The sequence below is a fragment of the Hylobates moloch genome, unplaced genomic scaffold, assembly GCF_009828535.3.
Source record: "Hylobates moloch isolate HMO894 unplaced genomic scaffold, HMol_V3 SCAFFOLD_3, whole genome shotgun sequence".
Lineage (NCBI taxonomy): Eukaryota > Metazoa > Chordata > Mammalia > Primates > Hylobatidae > Hylobates > Hylobates moloch.
Window position 1 is genome coordinate 173,567,881 of NW_026652278.1, and position 24,439 is coordinate 173,592,319.

At 41.5% G+C, this 24,439-nt stretch overlaps 1 protein-coding gene across 7 annotated transcripts in view; it reads left to right on the top strand.

Moving 5' to 3' along the window:
- The window catches only part of SNX25 (sorting nexin 25), a 184,683-nt gene that overhangs the window by 97,681 nt on the left and 62,563 nt on the right, over window positions 1-24,439 (top strand). For 6 of the 7 annotated variants that reach the window (XM_058436946.1, XM_058436948.1, XM_032149029.3 and 3 more), the window contains exon 6: window positions 8,883-8,953. In XM_058436946.1, the coding sequence (XP_058292929.1) occupies window positions 8,883-8,953 (71 nt within the window). Of the gene's footprint in view, window positions 1-3,683; window positions 3,780-8,882; window positions 8,954-24,439 lie in introns of all 7 variants that reach the window. The other variant, XM_032754549.2, reaches the window with a different exon arrangement.

Below are 24,439 nucleotides of genomic sequence, written 5' to 3' on the forward strand. Positions count from 1 at the left end.
GCCTCCCGGGTTCACGCCATTCTCCTGCCTCAGCCTTTCCGAGTAGCTGGGACAACAGGCGCCCGCCACCACGCCCGGCTAATTTTTGTGTGTGTGTGTATTTTTTAGTAGAGACGGGGTTTCACCGTGGTCTCGATCTCCTGATCTCATGATCTGCCCGCCTCGGCCTCCCAAAGTGCTGGGATTACAAGCGTGAGCCACTGCGCCTGGCCCTCAAATATAATTTTTTGTATGTGCTGTGAATGGAAAAAGATTGGGAAGCATGCCTTAGTCTTTCTGTGGAATCAGCTGCCTTCTGCAACGCTAAAAAGATTTCCATCTTTTAAAAGCCTTTAGTGGAAAGAGCCTCTTGTAACTCTAAGTCCTAACTTAAAATGCTTCCCCTGTTTTACTCTTGACACTCCCTACTTAATGCCATTGGACATACCTCTTGAAAATATAGCGCAAAACCTTGTACTTACCTCAGTAGTACTCAGAGACATAAACACTAAAATGAGACATTTTTTCTTTGCTCATAATACTGGCAAAGATTAAAAATTTGTTAACTACCATTGGCAAGGCTGTAGGAAAATAGAATCTTGTGTTCTATTGGGAGGAGTATAAATTATTACCTTTTTGTGACACAATTTTATAGTGTGGAAATGGGAATTCTTTTTGATGTACTTATGACTTATAATAATTTATCTTAAGGAAATAATCATGTGTGGACAGATTTCTCCAAGAATGTTGCTTGCGGGCTTTTTTTTGTTGTTGTTGTTTTGTTGTTTTTTGTTTGTTTCTCTGCTTTGTTTTGTGTTTTTAAGGCAAGGTCTCGCTCTGTCACCCAGGCTAGAGTGCAGTGGCGTGATCACAGCTCACTGCAGCCTTGACCTCCCATGCTCCGTCAATCCTCCTACTTCAGCCTCAGCCCAGTCCCGAGTAGTTGGGACTACAGATCATGCCACTATGCCGGGATAATTTTTGTATTTTCTGTAGAGATGAGGTCTCATTATGTTGCCCAGGCTGGTCTCAAACTTCTGGCCTCAAACTATCCACCAACCTTGGCCTCCCAAAGTGTTGGAATTACAGACGTGAGCCGCCACGCCAGCCTGCAGTTTTATTTAAACAGAGAAAAGCTTGTAATAATCAAAATGCCTAACAAAAAGGGTTTGGTTAAAAAGATTTTTGGTGTATCTATATAATGGAATACCATATATTGGTAATGGTGTAGCATTAGAATATTTAATTGTGCTGGAAAATATTAATTATAAATTAATAAAAAAGGCTCTAAGGCAATATGTATAGCATAAACCCAGTTTTATAAAACAAAAAAGTTATGTTTGCATAGAAAAAGGTTATAGAGATAGTCCGAATGTTAATAGTGGTTGACTTTGAATGTTGTGCTTTGTATATTTTCTCCTTTTCTTCAATGAACATATGCTACTTTAGAGAAAGTAAAAACTGGTGCAGACTGAGAAAGGAAAATCTGCGCAGCCATTTATCAGGCTGGTATAACAGACAGTAAAGCCACCTACAAAGTGAACAGGAAACAGCATTTCTCCTAAGTACCTGCCATGGCAGTAAAATATCATAATGATCCCCTTCTTTGTGCTTTCGTATTCACTGAGAAACTTTGTTTTCAAAAATCTTAAACTACCACTTCCTGTTTGGAATTATATCAGTAAGAATGACAGATTCTACTTTTGCCTGGATGATCTAAGTCAGCTTGACACAAAGAAGCAGCTTCGATTTGCGACCCAGATGCAGAGCCACAGTTACGGGGTTTCTGGACTCAGTATGTCTATCTTACAGCTTTCAGGAAACAAGACCCTGGATCCCCCAACATTGACCCCTTTACACAGCCCTGCCTTGAGCCTATCAAAATGCTGCTTCATTTAAACTTCACCTTCACTCCACCGTTCCCTAGAATCCCATAGTAATGTTATCTTTTCCCTCGTTTGGAGAGACGCCCCACAGAACGGTTCCACTGCTGCACTGTCTCTTGCTCTTTATGTGGGTCAGTTGACCTGATTTTGTTGGACTAGAGTGATCCTGGTGGTCTCAGGTTGATTGGGCTAAAATGCTTCTGTAATCAGGAAAAAATAAGGCTGCTTTAAATTTATGCATATTTAACAAACATATATACATACCATTTCCCTAGATAGTACATATCTAAAGACTCAGTAACTGTGTTAAGGAAGAATAATAATGAACATTTATTGAACTCTCACTGTGGGGCAGACTGTGTTTTAAGATTTTTGAGGTATTATCTAATTTAATGTGTATAACAACCCCATGAGGAAAAATTACTGTTATTACTCTTTTCTATAAATGACGATGCTTTAGTTTTAGAAAACTTAAATCACTTTGCCAGGATGGCATAGTGTGTGTTAGAAACAGGATTTGAACACAGGCCATCCAGTGTGAGAGCTCACATTCTTTACTACTCTGATACACTTTCTCAATGATCCAGCAGTGCCTTTTAGTAGTGCCACGGATGGGAAAAACTTCAGCTTAGCTGGCTAAAAGCATCATGGCTTTATTTCTTCACAAATTCTTTAACTGAAGTCCCTCTAACAGAAACATTCCTAGCCTGTGGCAACTCTGAAAACATTCTTATAAAATTCCTTAGGCCAGGTGCAGTGGTTCACGCCTGAAATCCCAGAACTTTGGGAGGCTGAGGCGGGCAGATCACTTGAGGCCAGGAGTTCAAGACCAGCCTGGACAACATGGTGAAACCCTGTCTCTACAAAAATTAGCCGGGCATGGTTGTGCGCACCTGTAATCTCAGCTATTCCAGAGGCTGAGACATGAGAATCGCTTAAACCTGGGAGGTAGAAGTTGCAGTGAGTCGAGATTGCACCACTGCACTCCAGTCTGGGCAACAGAGCGAGACTCCGTCTCAAAATAAATAAAAATAAAAATTCTCTGGTTTTTCATAGGCACTCGTAATGTGTATGGTATTCTCCATAATCTTGTTAATTTTTATAAAACATTGTTTTAAACCATTTATCACATTGCATACCTGAGACTAAGGTTTGGCCAGCCTTTGACTCTCCCATGAAATTACAGCATGTGCAAGTCCGGACAGGCTGGAGTGCAATGGCGCAATCTCAGCTCACTGCAACCTCCACCTCCTGGGTTCAAGCAATTCCCCTGCCTCAGCCTCCCGAGTAGCTGGGATTGCAGGCGCCTGCCACCATGCCTGGCTTATTTATTTATTTATTTATTTATTTATTTTGTATTTTTAGTAAAGACAGAGTTTCACCATGTTGGCCAGGCTGGTCTTGAACTCCTGACCTCAAGTGATCTACCCACCTCGGCCTCCTAAAGTGCTGGGATTACAGGCATGAGCCACCCTGCCTGGTCTCAAATCTATAACTATCTAAGGTGATGACTTTGAAGTGCTGTGTAGCATTTCAGTGAGTTTGAGATTGTTGGGAAGTGTTCAGAAACACAAACTTGCTCTTTTTATTTAGCCAGTTGTAATATACCAAAGAGAGATGAGGTGGCCACTCTGAGGAGCAGATGGCAGTTATCTTTGTGTGGCTTTTCCTTGTCACTGGGACAAAGGATACTGTAGGTAGGATCTTGCCAGAGTTGGAAAACGGCTGAATTCTTGTTATGCCTCTCCTCCCTAATACTTGACTTTACATTATCATTTTGCAAAACATACACGGACAATCTGTGCACTTTTGATCAAGGGAAAGTGTACAAATAGCCCTCCTGATTCTTGAAATGAACTCAGCACTTGCAAAGCCATATCCTCCTTTGGAGAAAGAAAGCCGAGTGAGTGCCAGGTAACTCTGGAAGCCCGCGTCCCCGTGTCCTCAAGGATAGCCAGCATTTGGATGTGTTTGGATGTATATATTGTATAGTTTTGTTGAGAAAAAAACAAGAATGAAAAAGTTAATCATTTCCTCTTGCTATCCAGTAACAGTGAATTAAACAAATTCAATAATCATCTTCAGATGCCCACTATGTGCAAAGTGCTGTGTGCAGAAGGTGTGGTGAGTAGTAAGATGAACTGGTTACACTCCTTGGATTCCACCCCCTGCCGTCAAGTGTTTGCAGTCTAGCACAGGAGACCCATGTGACTATAAGTAGCTAAGTAAGAAGCAAGATCCTAAGGCTGGAAGTGGAGTGTAAAGCACCAAGGAAGTGGGTAGGAGCAAATATTTTATTCTACAGCTGAGAACTCTTAAGAAAGCTTCAGAGAGGAATGGCCATGAATGGAGTGTTTAATAAGAGTTAATAAGATTTCAGCAGGTAAGGGGAAATGATGGTGTGCAGGAAGAAACAGGAGTACTATTAAGGAGAAGGAGAAATATTAATGAGAAGGGAGTCAGGAAAGACCTGGAGTGTGTTCATGGTATCACGTATGGTCTGGTTTGGCAGAAACAGTATGCGGGAGGGATATAGAAGGCAGTAAAGCTGGAAACATGATCTGGCATTGGCCATACTTATGTACTTAGAAAAACCCTAGAGAAGATAAGTATTAACCTATATTGAATTTTAGAGTAGCAGAAAAATGGTTAGAGCATGAGCTTTAGAAGACAGGCAGCCCTAGATTGTCATTCTGTCTCTAGGACTTAAAAGCAATGAGACCTTGTATAGATCTCATAATTATCTGAATTCTAATTTCCTTCTCTGCAATGTGGACATAATTATAGCACCTTATTATGAGGGTTAAGTGAGATAATGTAAACTAAAATATCTAAACAGGTACCCAGTACAATCTATGAATGTTTGCTGGTATTACATTGTAATTTTATGGTTTCATTAAAAAAACTTTAACTCTTTACTCAGATGGTGTGTCTTTTCTTTGGTACCCTTGATGACTCATTTGTTCCAAAGCATGAATCACAAAGAATATCAAAAGAATAAATTGTTCAGAATATTATTTGCACCTGTTAAGTGTTAGAAATGTTGACTCTTGTTAATTTAGCTCATTAATGTCTATTGAGTGCCTACCATATGTTTAGTACCAAGCTAGGTGCTATAGGAGAATATAAGACAGAACTCCTGTGTTTAAGAGGCTCTTGATTTAGTTGGGGAGAAAAAAGTAGCATGTCTTTATTATACACAAAACTATAGTTTTGTAGTTTTCAGCCTACATTCTTAGGCTCAAAAATATGTCAACATTCTTTGAAGGTGTATTAGGCCTTGAAATGACTGGGCACACTATTTTCTTTGTTTACAGCATTCTTTGTGGTAGTGTGACTGTTTAAAACAGCAATATGAAAGAGTAAATAGATACTACTATAGAGCAGAAGTCATTCAGGATTTCAGAGAAGACAGATATTGGTGTGCATTATAGGGATGGGGAAGACTTGAGGGAAGAAGTAATATATGTAAGATCTAGGTAGGTGGACAAGTAGGAAGACTGCCTTCCAGCAGGAAACAAAGCATGAGACTGTAGTTTTGAGAGGGCAATATAGAAACCAGCCTGTCTTAATTAGGTTCACATTCATAGGGAGAAAAAAAATGAAGTTGTTGGATAATAGAGCCAGTGCCAAGTTGTGAAGGCAATGCAGGCAGGAATGTGGGGTTATTCATTTGGGGAGGTGCAGGAGGTATTGAACAAGGGAGAGATGAGGTGAGTGGTCCCGTAGGAGGGTGTATTGACAGGTGCTCAGGACGGTTCGGATGGGAGAGAGGATTGAAGTCAGGGAGACAGACCATTTAGCCATTGCAGTGACCCACTCAGGAAAGAAGGCAGCCTGAAACGGTGGTAGCCGAAGGTGTGTAAGCAAGAAGCTTATTTAAAGGCATTCAAAGGACCATCCGTGGGGCTTTGAAACTGATGTTTATTAGTAGTATATATACCTAAGATGATTTTGAGAAGGATGATGGTACTAGTAGAGAAATGGAAAGGTAAGGAAACCTTACTATGGAAGAAAGAAGGTTAGTTTGGCTTGAATAGGCTTAGGTACATAGATACAGAGATAAAACAGCTTAGAAAAAGTTAAAAATGACTCATAAGTCTACCATTTTAACACAACTGCCCTTCATTTCATCTCTATTTTGCCTTGTAGCCCTGGCTCATATATATACATAGATACATATCTGCAATCATAAATGTATGTGCCATTTTTCATTTTAAAAATTAGTCTGTCATAAACATCTATTTTCATGTAATCTTTATTATAAATATTACTGGCTGTGGATGCTTTCTGCTTCCTCTGATATGTCCTGAAAGCAAGGACCATATTGATGGTGTTCATTTCTGTGTGTCTAGAACATAAGAAAAGATTAAGAAATGTTTGTTTAATGAAAGCATTATTGGCCATACTCATTATTGACCATGAGTATTTTCATGCGTTTCTTTGCAGAACTTGCTACAACAAACATGTATGTGATAGTTTGGGCTTTGGGTTTTTATTTTGTTTTTTTTCTTTTGTTAAACTGTTACCTTATGATAAATACTTGAGATTAGAATGCTGTGTGGAAGCATGTCAGGTCTTCCTCAGAAAGCTCTCTATCAGTTGGAGTGGCATTTGGCCACAAGACAACTTGACATACAGCAACTTAAATGAGGCAGGTGTTTATTTTCCTCATGTCACCACATGTCCTGAGATTGGTAGTTAGGGGCTGTTTTGATGGTTCGTGATGTCATTGGAACCCTGAACTCCTGTCTTCTTATTGTGTCATCCTTAGCTTGTCGTTTTGTTTTTGTGTGTTTGAGACAGGGTCTTGCTCTGTTGCCCAGGCTGGAGTGTGGTAACACAATCATAGCTCACTGCAACCTCAACCACCCAGGCTCAAGTGATCCTCCTGCCTCAGGCTCCCAAGTAGCTGGTACTACAGGTGTGCGCCACCATGCCCAGCTAATTTTTATTTATTTATTTATTTTTAGTAGAGACAAGGTCTCCGTTTGTTTCCCAGGCTGGTCTCAAACTCCTGGGCTCAAGCAATCCTCCCACCTCAGCCTCCCTAAGTATTGGGATTATAGGCATGAGCCACCACACCTGGCCTTTTTATGTTTTGGGGTTTGTTTTGTTTTGTTTTGTTTTTTAAAGAAACAGGGTCTTGCTCTGTTGTCCAGGCTGGAGTGCAGTGGCACAATCATAGCTCACTGAGACTTTGAACTCCTGGGTTCAATTGATCCTTCTGCCTCAGCCTCCAGAGTAGCTAGGACTACCGGCATGCATCACCACTCCCAGCCAACTTTTTAATTTTTTGTAGAGATGAGATCTCACTATATTGCCTAGGCTCTTGAACTCCTGGCCTCAAAGCAATCCTTCTGCCTCGGCCTCCTAAAATGTTGGGATTACAAGTGTGAGCCACTGTGCCCAGCCTGGCCTGTGACTTTTACCCTCATGATTTTAAGGTACTGCTGTGCCTTTATCCAGTTGCATCCTTGTTTTACACAGAAAAATGAGGGAAGGGTGAGGACTAAAGATGGAAAGGGCTTTTCCGTGGAGGCTGCTTTTAGCCTGCTTTCCTGGAATCCCTACCCAGTGACTCCTGCCTGTCTCCAAGGCTAGAATGATATCACCTGGCCATCTCTGACTGCTGGGGAGAAAGCTAGTCTTTTTAGCTGGGTATGTCACTTTCCCTGATCAAACTGTAGGTCACTTAACAAGGAAGCGTCTGCCAGCATCTCTTACTGGCATGACAACACTGCTCCTGACGGCCTGCCCTGAGGTCATGAGAGTCAGCCACTGATGTTTATCTTATCCACATGAAAAAATAAGGTGCAAATTTGTGAGGAGACCACGAGTAGCGATGACTAAGATAAATTTGTCTCTGCGAGTAGCTATGACTAAGATAAATTTGTCTCTCCTCTGGGTTTTAGTTGAAAAGCAAAAGAATGTATGTAATTGTGTGCTCTAAAAGCCAGCCAGATATACCATTAAATCTTAGAACACTGCACAGTTTGTGTTCAAAGTAAGAATTAATGTTAAAGAACTTTATTACCAGCAGATGAAATTAATTAATTCATACAATTAAGGGCTAAGAAATACTCAGGATAAACTACTCTGATTAGGGCAATACTTAGTAACCATTAAAGGGCACTTAAGAATTTGGATTTGTAAAGCCCAGTTGAATTTAATGCTCAAAATAGCTACAATTCCAGGGTTGTAGTCAGCACTTAAAATGTAGAATTTTGTTTATTTTTCCTGACTTGGAGGTCTTCTCAGGCACACATATATATATAGCTGATGCTCTAATCTCATGCTTCTCAGCTCTCCGTGTGCCTTAGAATTGCCAGGGGAGCTTTAAAAATATTGATGCGAGTCCTGGTGCAGATACTTTGATTCTGTTGGGTTGGGACCGCCTTCTAAATGAGAAGCAATGAGGCAGTGCACTCAGGCAGGGCAATGGGGCTGCAGGGGAGAGGACAGCTCTGAGAACTATTTAAGACAGCACCATCCAGTAGAGCTTTCTGCAGTGAAGAAAATGTTCTACTTGCACCGCCCAGTGTGGTCCACAAGCCACAGGTACTGTGGAGCATTTGAAATGTGGCTAGTGTGATTGAGGAACTAAACGTTTATTGATTTAATTGGATAGCCACATGTAGCTCGTGATCACCTTATTAGACAGTGCCAATGTAAGAAGTAGAATCAGCTAGCTCTGCTCATCTAGGAGTATGGAGGAGAGGGAGGCGGAACATAACCTCAGAGTTTCTACAGGTAGTTATGCTTCTGGTATAGGGAACAGAGTGGAGGTGAGGAGGCTTGTGATGTTTACATGAGGGCCTCAGAAGTGACTAGCACGTGGCATGGGGCCTGGCCTATTGTAGATGCTCAGTCCATGTCGGATGATTTTATTGAGGCTTGGGAAGGATTCACAGCTCCTGTGTTACATTTGTTTAGTATAAATACAGTCTAAAGTTATTTCTGAAAATAGTATTTTCTTCCTCTTAAATCTTTTTCTTTTCTCTTTTTAAAAATCAGGTATCAAATTGTAGTGGAAATAATCCAGGCGACTACAATTAGCAGCTTTCCCCAACTGAAGAGGCACAAAGGTAAGAGCTGGCTTGTTTTCTTTAGTTCTGCATCTGAAAGGTCAGCTTGATCCCCAGGCTTCTCCCACCTGTCAGATCTTTGGCAAATAGGAGCTTTTCTGGCTTACATTTAAATATTTCAATTTATTAAAACAATACTATTACAGTATTAGAGAAGTAAATATAATTTCATCCTAACAACCTTTGTCTGTATTTCTGTATTCCCGTATAAACTTTATTCAGCTGCAGTCATAATTTTTAGAAGGTTAAAAACACTCAGTATATAATGTTTCTGTTCTGTTTTTAAACTAAACATGATTACATACTTTTTTCACATATTGAAATTTAATATTTCTATCTTGAAACATAACCTTGATGTTCATTTAAATGACTCCAAAAGTTGAGGTTTCATAATTTACTTAATCTTTTCCTTATTTTCCTTTTTTAAGCATTTTTTTTAAGGAATTGTAAAATCTTTTTCCTTTATTTAAGCGTTGGATTGCTAATAGCTTTTTCTCTCTTTCCACTCTTGTGTTGTAGGTTTTGTTGGCGGGCGGGGAGTGGAGGGTGGTGTATATATATATATATATTGCTCTTTTGCTTCCTGTTTGTTTCTCTTCCAGTGAAGTAAGATTCTTTCCCAGGCATGATACCAAAGAATAATTAAGGTGTGAGGATGGCTCTCAACTCCCTTGTAGTTCGCCTGATGCTAGAATATTCCCCTTTGCATGTACAAAGGTAGAGAACGTGTTAAAATCTAGAGTGCTGAGCAGGTCTTGCTTTGCAGCTCAGAGGCCGCAAACACGGCTTTCACCTTGGAGAACAGACATTCCACAAAAACCTCCAGGCCTGCCCAGGTCTCCGCCAAGGAGAGGGAGGAGAGTGCTAAAAGAACGGGGAAGAGTTGGGCCAAAGACATTAAAGCATGCTTTCAGGTTTCTCATGAGCACACAGAGGCAAAGGAAGCTTGGGCTGGGGACTTGGACCTGGGCTTGCCTCCCTGAGCCTGACAGAAGGTAGGAGCAAGTACAAAGCAAATATAGGTATACATTATGAAGAGGCACTGATTCCTCAGCTCAGCCTGTAAGGAAGCCTGTGCAGATATGTCCATTCAGCGGTGTTTACTGAGCACCTACTGAGTGATAATGATACAGTGGTAAACAAAACCTCTGCATTCCGATTCCCTAAACTAGGCTGAGAGGCAATCAGACAATCAACAAAAAAATACGTGTTATTTCAGATGGTCACACGTTCCTTGGAGAAAAACAAAGTTGGGATGCGGGGAGCCCTGGTGGGGAGTGCTGGTTCTGCTGCAGGGGAGGTTAATTCTGCATTCAGTGAGTGAGCTGGGGAAGGCCTCACTCAGATGGTGGGCTTTGAGCAGCCGCCTGGAAGCCTGGGGGTATCTGGAGAAGGGGAGGTGCCAAATCCTGATGCAGAAACTTGCAGGGTTTGCGGAAATGGATGGGGCTGAAGAAAGGGAGAGAAGCCAAACACGAGCTCAAGAGAGGCGGCAGGGAACCCAGTCACAAAGGCCCGACTGGTACTGCAGGGACTTGGGATTTTACTCTGAATGAGGACGTCTTTAAATGGGCCTTTGAGCTAAGGAGACTTGATCTGATGAATTCCTACAAGTGTGGACTCTGTTCCTCTCCTTTTCTCCTTGCAGAGAAGATGCTTCACTTCCAGACAGATGGATAATTGTTCGTAAGAGAACACTGGAGAGGTGCGCCGCCTTGCCGCTGTAATCTTTTTTAGTGCCCTTCTTTGAGTTCCGTCAGCAAAATACCTTTCTTATTTTGTTATTCTGTTAGTTTGCTAGGGCCACCATTAAAAAGTGCAAGCTGGGTGATTTCAACAACAGAAATTAATTTTCTCACAGTTCTGGAGGCTGGAAGCCCAAGACCAAGGTGTCAGCAAGGTAGTTCCTTCTGAGAGCGGTGAGGAAGGACCTGCTCCAGGCCTCTCCCTGTCTGCAGATGGCCATCTTCTCCATGTGTCTTCACATTGTCCTTCTTCTGTACCTGTCTTTCCTTCATGTCTACATTTTCTATTCTTACAAGGATGCCAGTCATACTGCATTGGGGCCCACCTAATGACTTCATTTTAAATTGATTGACTCTGCAAAGGCCCTGTCTCCAAATAAGGTCACATCCTAAGGTACTTGGCATTAGGACTTCAGCATCTGAATTATTTTGAGAGTGCGGGAAGGACATAATTCAGCCCCTAACAGTTACGTTACAGACATTCTGAGTGACGCTTGGTTCTTTAGTGTCTGTGTTTTCCATCTAAGCTGTCCTTGCAACTCTTTTGGGTATCCTGGCTTCGTTCTGTTGTTTAAGCACCGAGGAAAAGACAAACTAAGCACTCTTGGGGCCTTGGAGCCATTTTGCCTGGGACAGAAAACATTGGAGACTGGTTTAATTACTTCTCTGAGGTTACTGGTTAGCAGTGATTGTCACCTCCAGCCTCTATGTCCGCCTAGTATAATGCTCCAGTGGATTTTAATCTTCCTGCTTTTTGCAAAGTTAAACTGCTTTGAGAAACTCTTACATGCTTTGTGCTTAATACGAAACTTTAGCATGAGAATGTGTGTACATGTTTATATATAAGGACAAAGTAACTGGCAAGAATTTACTCTTAATATGGTGTATTCTGGTTGAATTTTAATTATAACTGAAGTGTTTGGTTTATTGTAAGTATTAGTTTCTCTCTGCCTAAAATGATCAAAAAGGTCAGAATCTAGTTTAAAGAGAATTTATTCAAGTGCAGAAGTTGAGGACTACAGCCAGGGACACACTGCCAGGTTGCCTTGAGTGCTGCAGAGAACAAAAGAGAGGCTCAAGTTTTTAAAGAAAAAAGACAAATCAGGAAAGGGGGCAGTTACAAACGTTGTCAGGAATTCTCATGGGTTTACAGAAATAACATCGGTTAGTGCTTGGCTGTACACAGTTAAACTGTAATGTGTATGATGTTTTATGGCTTAGTCTAGAGGCTGAATAGAAGTGGCTTCAAGAAGTAATTATTTAGCTCATGGGGAAGTGTGACATGACCTCTGTTACATTCTAAATGCCTTTCTGGCCCTGATCATTTAAAGGAGCTCACATTCCTTAGAAAAAAGATTTTTCTTTTGGGGAGAAGAGGGTTAATTGTGGCAAAATACACGTAACAAAATTTACCATTTTTGAGTGTACAGTTCTGTGGCATTAATTACATTCATACTGTTCTGTAGCCATCATTACCCCCCATCTCCAGAACTTTTCATTGTCCCAAACTGAAACTTCGTACCCATTAAACAAGAACTCCACCTTCCCCACTCCCCTCAGCCCATGGCAACCACCATTCTACTTTCTGTCTCTCTGAGTTTGACAAGTCTATGTACCCTCATATAAGTAGAATCATACAATATTTAAAAGGTTCTTCAGTCTCAATTCCTAGAGCTGCCATAGCAAAGTACCACAAACTGTCTGGCACAAACAACAAAAATGTATTCTCTCACAGTTTTGGAGGCAAGAGGTCTAAAACCAAGGCTTTGGCAGGGCCGCGCTGCTTCTGAACACGCTGGGGGAGCCTCTTCCGTGTCTGTGCCTTAGCGTTCCATGTTGCTGGCAATCCTTGGTGTCGCCTGGCCTGGAGATACGTCACTCCAATCCCTGCCTCAGTTGTCATGTGATATTCTTCTCTGGTTTTGCGTCTCTATTTTCTCAACAGGGGCACTAGTCATATTGGATTGGGGCCCACCCTGATTAAACATGACTTTATCTTAACTTGATCACATTGGCAAAGACCCAAAGATCTTCCGAATAAGATCACTTTTGTAGGTATGGGGGTCGCAGGACTTCAACATACCTTTTTGGGAACACAATTCAACCCACTTCATTATAACTGGGTAAGTTCAACTATAGCGTTTAGTTCTCTTTTTTGTGTGTGAAAATGCTAGAAATATTTCTTTTCAGCAAGCTTTCTGACCACATTAAGATTTTCTACCTTTTCTCCTTTTGGGGTTAATTCTGGTATCAATATTTAGCTTTTTCTACATTAGTCTCTTTTAAGACTATAATAGGGTTCAAAGTTAGAAAAAAACACCTTGGCAAAAAGTAGACTGGCTGGAACTGTATAGGTAATTCCAGCCACCACATGCCTTCATGTCCAGAAGAAGACAGGTTGCATGGAATCAGTGCCCTGGCAAATGCTGCGGGTCTAGTAACAATGAAGGGAAGCACAGTGACAAGGGGAGAAAAGTAAATTGGACTTCGTTAAAAATGAAAAACTTGGCTGAGTGTAGTGACTCTTCCTATAATCCCAGCACTTTGCGGGGACCGAGGTGGGAGGATTATTTGAGGACAGGAGTTTGTTTGTTTGTTTCAGACAGAGTTTCACTCTTGTCACCCAGGCTGGAGTACAATGACACAATCTTGGCTCACTGCAACCTCTGCCTCCCAGGTTCAAGCGATTCTTCTGCCTCCGCCTCCCAAGTAGCTGGGATTACAGGCACCCACCACCATACCCGGCTAATTTTTTTGTATTTTTAGTAGAGGTGGGGTTTCACCATGTTGGCCAGGCTGGTGTTGAACTCCTGACCTCAGGTGATCCGCCTGCCTCAGCCTCCCAAAGTGCTGGGATTACAGGCGTGAGCCACCGTGCCCAGCCATGGACAGGAGTTTTGATGCCAGCCTGGGCAACATAGCAAGACCTTGTCTCTACAAAAAAATTTTAAAAAATTATCCAGGTGTGGTGGTGCACACCTGTAGTCCCAGCTGCTTGGGAGGCTGAGCTGGGAGGATTGCTTGAGCCCAGGAGGTCAAGGCTGCAATGAGCTATGATCATACCACTGTACTCCGGCCTGGGTGACACAGCCAGACCCCATCTCAAAAATAAGAAATAAATGAAAAACTTAGGTTTGTCAAGGGACATTATCAAGAAAATGAAAAGACAACTCACAGAGTGGAGGAAAAATACTTGCAAATCATGTATCTGATAAAAAGGTTGTATCCATAACATATAAAGAACTCTTATAACTCAATAATCAAAAGAGCAGTAACCCAGTTGAAACTAACACAAGACATCCCTTCATGCCTTCTAGGGTGGCTAAAATGAAAGAGATAAGGACTGTTGGTGAGGATATGGAGAAATTGGAAACCTTATACATTGCTGTTGGAAATGGAAAATAGAAGACGATTTGGCAGTTCCTCAAAATTTTAAACATAGAATTACCATGTGACCTAGCATTTCTCCTCCTAGGTTTATACCCAAGAGAAATGAATTTGTATCTCCACAAAAAACTGGAATGTTTACAGTAGCATAATTTATAATAGGTAAAAATTGGAAACAACCAAATCACCATTAACAATGGGTAAACAAAATGTGGTATATCCAGACAATGGAGTATTATTCAACAATAAAAAGGAATAAACCTTGAAAACCCTATGCTAAGTGAAAGAAGCCAGATGTAATAGGGCACATATTGCATGATTTCATTTATATGAAATGTCCAGAATAGGCAAACCTATAGACAGAAAGCAGGTCACTTTCCAGTGTATGTTGCTAAGATGTTTTCATGTAATATTTACATTATATTTTTTATTGAATAATTCTAAAAAGGTATTCAGTATTTGTATGTCATTTATTAGATGTTTAAAATTTTACGGAAAATTTTTGACAAAAGAAGTGATTTTTAAATAATGTTTTCTGTTTTTATTTACATTGCGGTTATGGTCTGGTTATGATCCAGGCATATTCATATTCATAATTTTATAGTAATGAAAACATTTCAATTTAGTTAGTGCCATGAGGGATTGCAGCACTAACAGTTAGAGAAACAACGTAAAACACAATCGTTTATAAACAGAAAATGAAAAAATAGATAAATGATGAAAACTTTAAAAAATATCTTGGAGTATCCCAACTAGGAGGCCAATGCACCAAGTAGGAATAAGTTATTGCAATCCAGGACCTGGATAATGCTAGTGAAAAGGAAGGGATTCATAAGGAAGATCGTGAAGGACAACAGCCTGCTTAGCGACTCGCAGAAGATGGGAACAAAGGATACAAGAGAATGATAGTGCTGGTGCGATCTGCTGACTTTACAGAGGAGGGAACAGCTGTCAGTTAGTGTAAATCACCTTGATCAAAAGGAGTAACTATCAAGCACGCATAAATGCAGCTCAAAACACTTTGCTCAGCGAGGTCATCCCTTCTAGTCTACTGTTGTGTCCCATTGCTGCAGGTTGGTGAGATCAAGTTTAGGGTATAAAAGAAAAAGCCGTAGCACAGGAACTTGGGGGCCTTGGTTCAAGTTCTCTTGTGCTGCTAGCTTCCTGATGGAATCTGCACAAGTCGTTTTATTTCTCTAGGACTCAATTGTTTCCATCTTTAGATCGAGTGCTCTAGATAATCATAAAAGGTTCTCAATGAAGATACTGAAGGAGTCAGGAGTTACGTAGGGGTTTGGTCTTGGACATCCTGGATTTGGGGCAAGAGGGGCACAGGACAGGCCTCATTTGGCATTTCTAAGCTGGGATTCATGTTGTGGAGAGAGAATAACCCTGAAGAGAAATATTTGGAAGTTACCATTATAGAGACAGTAGTTAATAGTCCTCTGTTTCTGCTATTTCCAAGTCAAATATCAGTAAAGCTGATGCTGCCGCATTATTAGAGCAGAACAATGTATTAACAATCTGAAGTGACTTCTGCTAACTCGTACTATCTGCTGTCTCCCCATTAAAGTTCATATGTAGGTGCTTTCAATTTTAAATAATTAAGTTATAATTTAAGTGCAGATACTTTTTTTTTTAAGAAAAAATAAGAACAATTTTAGCATTCCTCCTTGTCCTTACGTTTAGTCTCCATCTGTCAGTAGTTTTTGTTTTTGAGTACAGGGTGCCACCGTGGTCATGCAAGTTCGTTTCCTGACCTCGCCTTCTCCTGCCTCCAGCCTCAAGCGTGAGCCACCGCGCCTGGCCTGTACTTACGTTTTCTTTTAACTCAGTATGTAGTAACTTATTGGATGTTACAGGAAGTCGTTCTTGTATTTCTCTGGTCTTTGGAGTTTTGATGTATGGCTGGCAAATAAAAGGCTAATTTATAGAATGGTTCTAGATAGCTGCATTAAAAATACCTATGTCCTTATTTCTCAGATTGACCTTTTATTTCAATAAGAATGTGTTTCCCCCCTCCCATAGAAGTCATTAAAGAAAGCTAAATTTTTAAATTTAAATTAAATTTTAATTTTTTTTTTAAATTTAAATTAAATTTTAAAATTTTTTTTAAATTTAAATTTAAATTAAAAAATCTCCCCAAAATATAATCGATCAGTTGTTTTTGGAGATCTTTGCATTTTGGAGGTAGTGTGATCTAGTGAAAATCAGACAGAGAACCAGAGAAAAGTAAGTTGTAAGTAATTTTGTTTCCAATGTTCTTTCTCCTTATTGCTGCATTCTTTTTTATAAGTGGGAAACTGAGGAAGTTTAAAAGAAGAATGAACAGATGGACGATCCTAGGAATGTTTAGTATTCAACCTAGAGATGGGAACTTTATTTGTGAATGTAGTATATATTAATACACACAATATAAATATAGTTTTGTTCCATGTAAAGATGTTTCTGGTGAGTCTTTTTTTTTTTTTTTTTTTTTTTGAGACCGGGTCTGGCTGTGTCACCCACACTGAAGTGCAGTGGTGCAATCACAGCTCACTGTGGCCTTGACCTCCTGGGTTCAAGCAATCCTCCCACCTCAGCTTCCCGAATAGGTGGGATGACAGGTGTACACCACTGCGTCCAGCTAGTTTTTGTATTTTTTGTAGAGATGGGGTTTCACCACGTTGCTCAGGCTGGTCTCAAACTCCTGGGCTCAATCGATCCGCCCACCTCAGCCTCTCAAAGTGCTGTAATTAGTCTGAGCCACCACACCTGGCCTGGCAAGTCTTTTTTGAATCATAATTGATGTTGTGATGTAAGAGATGATATGCAATTGTGAAAATACTTTGAGGGTTTAAAGAAAAAATGCCATGTAACAGATTGGGAGAAATTACCTGATTGTGTACCCTCTGAAACCTTAAGGAGTTAACCGCTATCTCACTCCATTCCTGCTGCTATGACAAAATACCAGAAACTGGGTATTCGTTATAAAGAAGAGAAATTTCTTTCTTACTTATCTGGAGTTTGGGAATCCAGGATCAAGCCTGTGGCATTCAGTGGCTGGTGAGGGCTGCTCTCCGCTTCTAGAATGGCACCTTCTTATTGCATCTCCTGGAGGGGACAAATGCTTACTGTGTCCTTGCATGATGGAAGGACATAAGGGCCTAGCTAGTTCTCTCCAGCCCTTCTATAAGGCACCAATTTCATTTCATCCTGGCCTCATCGTCTCCTACAGGCCCCACCTGATAATACTGTGGGGAGTAACTTTCAACATGAATTTTGGAGGGGACACAAACATTCAAACCACAGCACCAGCTGACTCTGTATTGCCTTTGTTCAGGATGACGTAAGACAACCTGTAGAGCTCTTTACTTTGTATATTTAAGAGAGTTTGAAATAAGGCTTTTGAGGCTTCAATACACTCCAGAAAATCCACCCAAAACGACGTTTTAGGTTCGCAGTAGATTAGTTTGTCTTAGAGAAACACTACTCTCCTTACAAGATGGAAATTTTTATTTGATTTTTTTTCTTGATGGCCTTTTTCTTTGGGAATTTTGGTCTTTTAAAGAAATTAAGTATGATTTTTAAAATCTTTGATGCCTCAGCTACTTTAATTTTAATACAATTAATTCTGGGGAAAATAAATAAAATCGTAGAACTAAAAAAAATTTTTTTTTTGAGACCAGCTAAGTCAGGTCTTTGTCCTATGGGCAACACAATTACATTAGGTATAATTAGAGGGAAAGCTTTTTACAGAAAGCTTAACAAGTACTAAACAGTTTGAAACAATTAGTCTCTGAAGTTTTAGTTTGCTCACAAAATTTTCTTTTCCCTGCCCTTATTTTATCATTCAAACCTGGCCACATGTTTTGACTGAGGCCTAAAATTTACCCACTGATTACATCAGCTGCCTGTTGGTCATAGAATTTGGGGAGCTTAGTGAGTCTAACTGGCTAATTTCAATGAACTTTTTTCAGTGTTCATCTTCTTTGTCCTTTCTGCAGCATTTGATATTGTTGACTACTCAGTCTTGAAATTCCACTTGCCTGGGCTAACGCTCCTTGTCTTATTCTAGTTTTTTGTTGGTTTTTCTGCTTATTTTCTTTACTCCATTCAGCTTTTAAATGTTGGAGTTCTTCAGGGTTTGTTCCTAACTCTTTATACCTAATTATTTTATACGTGTGCTGCCTAATCTAATTGCCGTTGGCTACATGTTACTATTTAAATTTAAATGAATTAAAAGTAAGTACAAATTCGGTTCCCCAGTTATATCAGCCACATTTCAAGTACTCAGCAAGCACATGTGGCTACCATATTGGATAGTGCATTATGAATATTTCCATCATTACAGAGGTTATGTTGGGTAGCACTGCCCTACTCTAATCATTTCCCTTATCTGTATGCTGAAGACTCCAAATTTCTGTCTGTAGAGATCCTGTACCTTTCTACTTAATCTGTGCCACCTCAACAGTTTTGTTTGGATATCTCAAAAGTGGCTCCAAATGAAAATGTCCACATAAAGTCTCACATAGCTGGGCATCTGCAATTTCTTGCCTCAGTGAATGGCATCATCATCTGTCTTAGTCAATTCAGGCTGCTGTCACAAAATGCCACAGACTGGGTGGCTTAAACAATGTTTATTTCTTACAGTCTAGATGCTGGGAGGTCCAAGATCAAGGTACTGGCAGATTTGGTGTCTGATGAAGGCCCTCTTGCTGATTTGCAGATGGCCTCCTTGCTATATCCTCACGTGGTAGGGTGGAGTGGGGAGAAGGAGAATTCTAGTCTCTTTCTCTTTGAATAAGGCCTCTAATTCCATCATGGGGCTTCTACCTTCATCATCTCATCTAAATGTTTCAAAGTCCCTACCTCCTAATACTGTCTTATTGGAAGTTAACATTTCAGCAGATGAATTTTAGAGGGACACATTCAATCCATAACACCATCTATTCATACAAGTCACAAACCTGTGTCAACCTTATTGATTCCTTCTCCTTTGTATACTTTATCCAGTCCATTATTATGCAGATGGACCACCTACATGTAGCTTAACTCTGTTCCCTGTCTGTGCACCACTATCCTTTACCACCAGTCGCCCTCTTAACTATTATAGTAACTTCTTTTTTTTTTTTTTTTTTGAGACGGAGTCTCACTCTGTCACCCAGACTGGAGTGCAATGGCACAATCTTGGCTCACTGCAACCTCTGCCTCCTGGGTTCAAGCAATTCTCCTGCCTCAGCCTCCTGACTAGCTGGGATTACAGGCATGCACCACCACACCTGGCTAATTTTTGTATTTTTAGTAGAGACGAGGTTTTGACATGTTGGCCAGGATGGTCTCGAACTCCTGACCTCAGGTGACTCACCTGCCACGGCCTCCCAAAGTGTTCGGATTACAGGCATGAGCCACCACACCTGACCTATAGTAACTTCTTAATTGGCCTCCTAGCATACATTTCTGTCTATGAAAAAATAATATATTATTCATACTGAAGTCATAGTGTTTTGTTTTTTTTTTTAAATACATAGCTTATGTCACCTTTGTATTTAAAACTCATCATTATCTTCCCATTTTTCTTATAATGAAGACCCTTGACGTGATCTACAAGGTCTTGCTTCCTCTGGTCACGGGCTGTATTTTCAGCTTCATCTCCTGCCCTTCCACCCTGTCTCTCTGCATTCCAGCCACATTAACTTTTCCATTTCCTGAACTCACCCTGATTCCTTGTGCCTTGTATTCTTTGCACATTCTGTTTCTTCTTCTTAAAGTGCTACCCTACTCTCGATATCACTCTGTCTAGATAACTCCTCCTTATTCATTATCGTTTATATCTAATGTCTCTTTCTTCATTGTTTACAGCCCTCCCTCCCTGGATCCTGGATAAACAAGAGCTCTTGAGTTCTGTTAGGACCCCTCATGGCAGTAGAGAATGTACTCTGGAGGATATCTTAGCCACCAGAAGTGGGTTTTCAGTTACTCAGCCTTTTTTGAGTGCCATTGTGTATTAGGTACAGCAATGCACTAAGATCATGGTCAACACACATACAAAACGACAATGCAACTTGATAAATGCAATGAGAATTGCGTGTTCAGGATTTATCAGTGGCACAGATGTGTGGAGTGGTCAGCCCTACCTGGAGCAGAGGTCAAGAAAGCCTTCTTTTTCAGAGTAACACTGAGTTGAGTCATAAAGGCGAGAGGCTCTCATTCGTTCCCTCTGGGCTTGTCAGGGTATATGGGTGGATGGCAGCACACGTGCATAGAAAGAGTTGTGAAGCAGCCTTGTGCATGTAGATAGGTCAGATGAGATCATGTGCTCGTGCTTGGTGTGCAGTGGAGAGATGAGATTAATAGACAAGGCCTAAAGGGCCTGAGAGTTATCCTAGAAAGTCTGGACGTAATGCTATAGAGCAGTGGTTCTCAAGCTATGGTGCGCGTCTGCCTCACTGGAGAGCTTGTTAAAACGCAGATTGCTCAACCCCAACCCCTACCAAAAGCTTCTGATTCTGTAGATCTCGAGTGTGCCCCAAAGTTTGCATTACTGACTGGTTCCCTGATGATGCTTGTGCTGTCTGTCCAGGAATCACACTGAGAACCACTGCTGCAGATGATACAGAGCCACTGATATATTCATATTTGCCTTTCAGTACCCAACTACCTAGCTTTTTATTTGGAACTAGACAGAACAGCTAGAGTAGTTGAGAAATGGTCTATTAAAATAAGCTGGCCAAGTATAGGAATTCTAGTAGTTATTGGACATAAACCAGGTTTCCCCTGCAGTTGGATGTGAATGAGCCCAGCATATATCTCTTTAAAGCTTTCTTCTCTGCTGTTCTGAATCCTGACATGTTATCAAGCATATTTAAGGTGATTCAAGAGTCATGTTCATTCAGCTTACCACAGCAAAGAACATGGGGTTGATTTGAGTGCATTGGAAACTGCTGTGTATAAATAGTACACACTTGGGAGTGATACACTCAGGGTACAGATCAGGAGGTTTCACCTTTTTGTTCATTTTTAAAAATTGTACATCTTACCCAAGTGTGATTAGAGTTTTTAAAGTGTTGTAACTGAGTAGTTTTAGAATTTATCAATTAGAACTGTAGAATATGTTGAATATGTATGTGTACATACACAAACACATAGACACTGTTACTTGCTGAGAAGAATCGTAACAATTTCCATTAGGAATTTTTTTTTCTTTGAGATGGAGCCTTGCTCTGTTGCCCAGGCTGGAGTGCAGTGGCACGATCTCAGCTCACTGGACCTCTGCCTTCAGGGTTCCAGTGATTCTCCTGCCTCATTCTTCCAAGTAGCTGGGATTACGGGCGCCTGCCACCACACCCAGCTAATTTTTTTTTTTTTTTTTTTTTGTATTTTTAGTAGAGATGGGGTTTCACCATGCTGGCCAAACTGGTCTTGAATTCCTGACCTCAAGTGATCCGCCCGCCTCGGCCTCCCAAATGCTGGGATTACAGGTGTGAGCCACCATGCCTGGCCACGAATTGTTTTTTTTAATGATGTTATGTAGCTTCTTTGTCCATTCTAGAATTTAAAGGTGTCCCTGCCTGAAAGAAGAGAGCTAGCTAATCTATGGACTCTTGTGGACTTCTCAGAGTCTTTTCTAAAGTTTTGATGTGATCTGATTTTCTAGCATTGCAGTGAAGTGATACAGACAATTCCACATTTATGAATGACCTAAACCCATAGAATGTCCTGCTATGGTTTGAATATTTGTGTCCCCCCAAATTCATATGTTGAAACCTAATCACCAAGTTGATGGTATTACAAAGTGGAACCTTTGGGAGGTGATTAGGTCATGAGGGTTTCACCTTCATGCATGGGATTAATGCCTGTGGTATTATTATTGTTATGATACACACACACACACACACACACACACACACACAGGTTTTCTTCCATGGTTCCTGGCTCGTAACTCACATAGCCCTTGTTACAGTGTTTTATTATACTGTTGGGGCACTTTAGGCCTCAGAAGCAGACCTCAGGAAACGGAATCTCTCTCTCTGACCTTTTCCTACCGTCCTTTCACCTCATTCCAAAGAGGGTTCCTGCCCCATACCCCGGAAGAAGAAATGCTGCACTGAAGAGGCCAAGAATAATCTAAACAGGTGGGCTTTGCTGGGTGTCCCCCTCAGTCTTAGTATTAGATCACGCCCCTTTTGTCCAATCACATTTCAACACAGTTGTCTTCAGTCATGCCTATCCATCGAAGCCTCCTTAAAAGGCCTAATGACAGTATTCAAGGAGGTTCCTGGAGGGTGACACACCCAGGGAGGGCATGGAAGCTCTGCACTCCTTCCCCAGTACCTTGCCTTGTGCATCTCTTCATCTGTATCCTTAGTCAGACTTTTTTTTTTTATAACCTTTGTTTTGTTTTGGAGACAGAGTCTCGCTCTGTCACCCAGGCTGGAATGCAGTGGTGCAATCTTGACTCACTGCAACCTCTGCCTCCCAGGTTCCAGTGATTCTCCTGCCCCATTGTTCTGAGTAGCTGAGATTACAGGCGCCTGCACTGTGCATCTGTTCATCTGTATCCTAGTCAGACTTTTTTTTATTACTTTTTATTTTCTTTTTTGAGACAGAGTCTCACTCTGTTGCCCAGGCTGGAGTGCAGTGGCACAGTCTAGGCTCACTGTAACCCCTGCCTCCTGGGTTCTAAGCGATTCTTGTGCCTCAGACTCCTAAGCAGCTGGGGCCACAGGCATGCACCAGCACGCTTGGCTAATTTTTGTATTTTTTGTAGAGACAGGGTTTCACCATATTGCCCAGACTGGTCTTGAATCCTGACCTCAAGTGATCGGCCCACCTAGGCCTTCCAAAGTGCTGGGATTACAGGCGTGAGCCATCATGCCTGGCCCTTAGTCACACTTCTTTTTTTTTTTTTTTTTTTTTTTTTTTTTTTTTTTTTTTTGAGATGGAGTCTTGCTCTGTCACCCAGGCTGGAGTGCAATGGTGTGATCTCAGCTCGCTGCAACCTCTGCTGGCTCACTGCAACCTCTGCCTCCTGGGTTCCAGCGATTCGCTTGCCTCAGCCTCCTGAGTAGCTGGGATTACAGGTGCCCATCACCACGCCCAGCTAATTTTTGTATTATTATTATTTTTTTTTAGTAGAGACAGGGTTTCACCATGTTGGTTAGGCTGGTCTTGAAGTCCAGACCTCAAGTGATCCACCCGCCTTGGCCTCCCAAAGTGCTGGGATTACATCATCAGACTTTTTATAATAAACTGGTAAATGCAAGTAAGAGTTTCCCTGAGTTCTGTGAGCTGTGGTAGTGAATTAATCAAACTCAAAGAGGGGGCTGTGAGAACCCTGACTTGAAGCTGGTTGGTCAGAAGTTCTGGAGGCCTAGACTTGCAACTAGTGTCTTGTAGGGGGGCAGTCTTGGAGACTGAACCCTCCCCCTGTGGGATCTGGCACTATCTTTAAGTGGAGAGCACTAGAATTGAATTAGAGGACACCCAGCACTAGCTTGGTGTTTGGGGAAAAAACCTCCACACATTTGGTCACAGAAGTCTTTGGTATTGATTGTTGTGGTGTGAGAGCAAAGGAAAAATGCAGGTGGAGTTGGTTTTTCCTTGCAGTGCCCTTATAAAAGAGGCCTCAGAGACTGCCTTGCACTTTCTGCCGTGTTTGAGGATATGGTGCAGAGACGCCGACTCTGCCAGCACCTTGCTTGTGGACTTCCAGCCTCCAGAGCTGTGCGGAGTAAATGTCTGTTGTTCGTAAGCCACGCAGTCTGCGGTGTTCTGTTAGAGCCGACCAGCTCTCAGGCTGTTTCCCTGCCATTGCCCCAAGGGCTCTTGCGAGGGTTCCTCCCTGCCCAGTCCTTGAACCTCCAGCACTACCTCCAGTGCCTGCTGTCCCTTCCCCACTGTCACCACCTGGCCCCCGCTCATTCCCTGCCTGAAGGTCTCTGGGCTCGGGCACTTCCATTGCGCTCACTATAGTCTCATGAGTTTATAACCAACTCTACTCACCCTCTCTCCCCAAGGAGAACGTTAGTCCTCATAGACTCTAACACCTGCATTTTATACAAATAAAGCTCATGTCCAGGGATGTTAAACAACTTACCTGGTTTGAATAGAACTAGTTAGTCACACACAAATCCGAAACTTGAGCCCGTCTCCTGAGTTTCGTCCTGGGCCCCTGCTCACAACAAACACTGTATGGGTCAGATCTGAGTTCTGGGTGTGTATCTCAAATCTGCTCAGTTCACAGTGCTGATGTGGGAATGGGGTTCTGCTTGTAATTTTATATGTGGATTTAATTGCTATATTATTCCTTTAAAAACGTATTGCAAGCCTGTTGGAGGGCCTTAAACCAACGGGAGTGCTAGGAGTTCCAGCA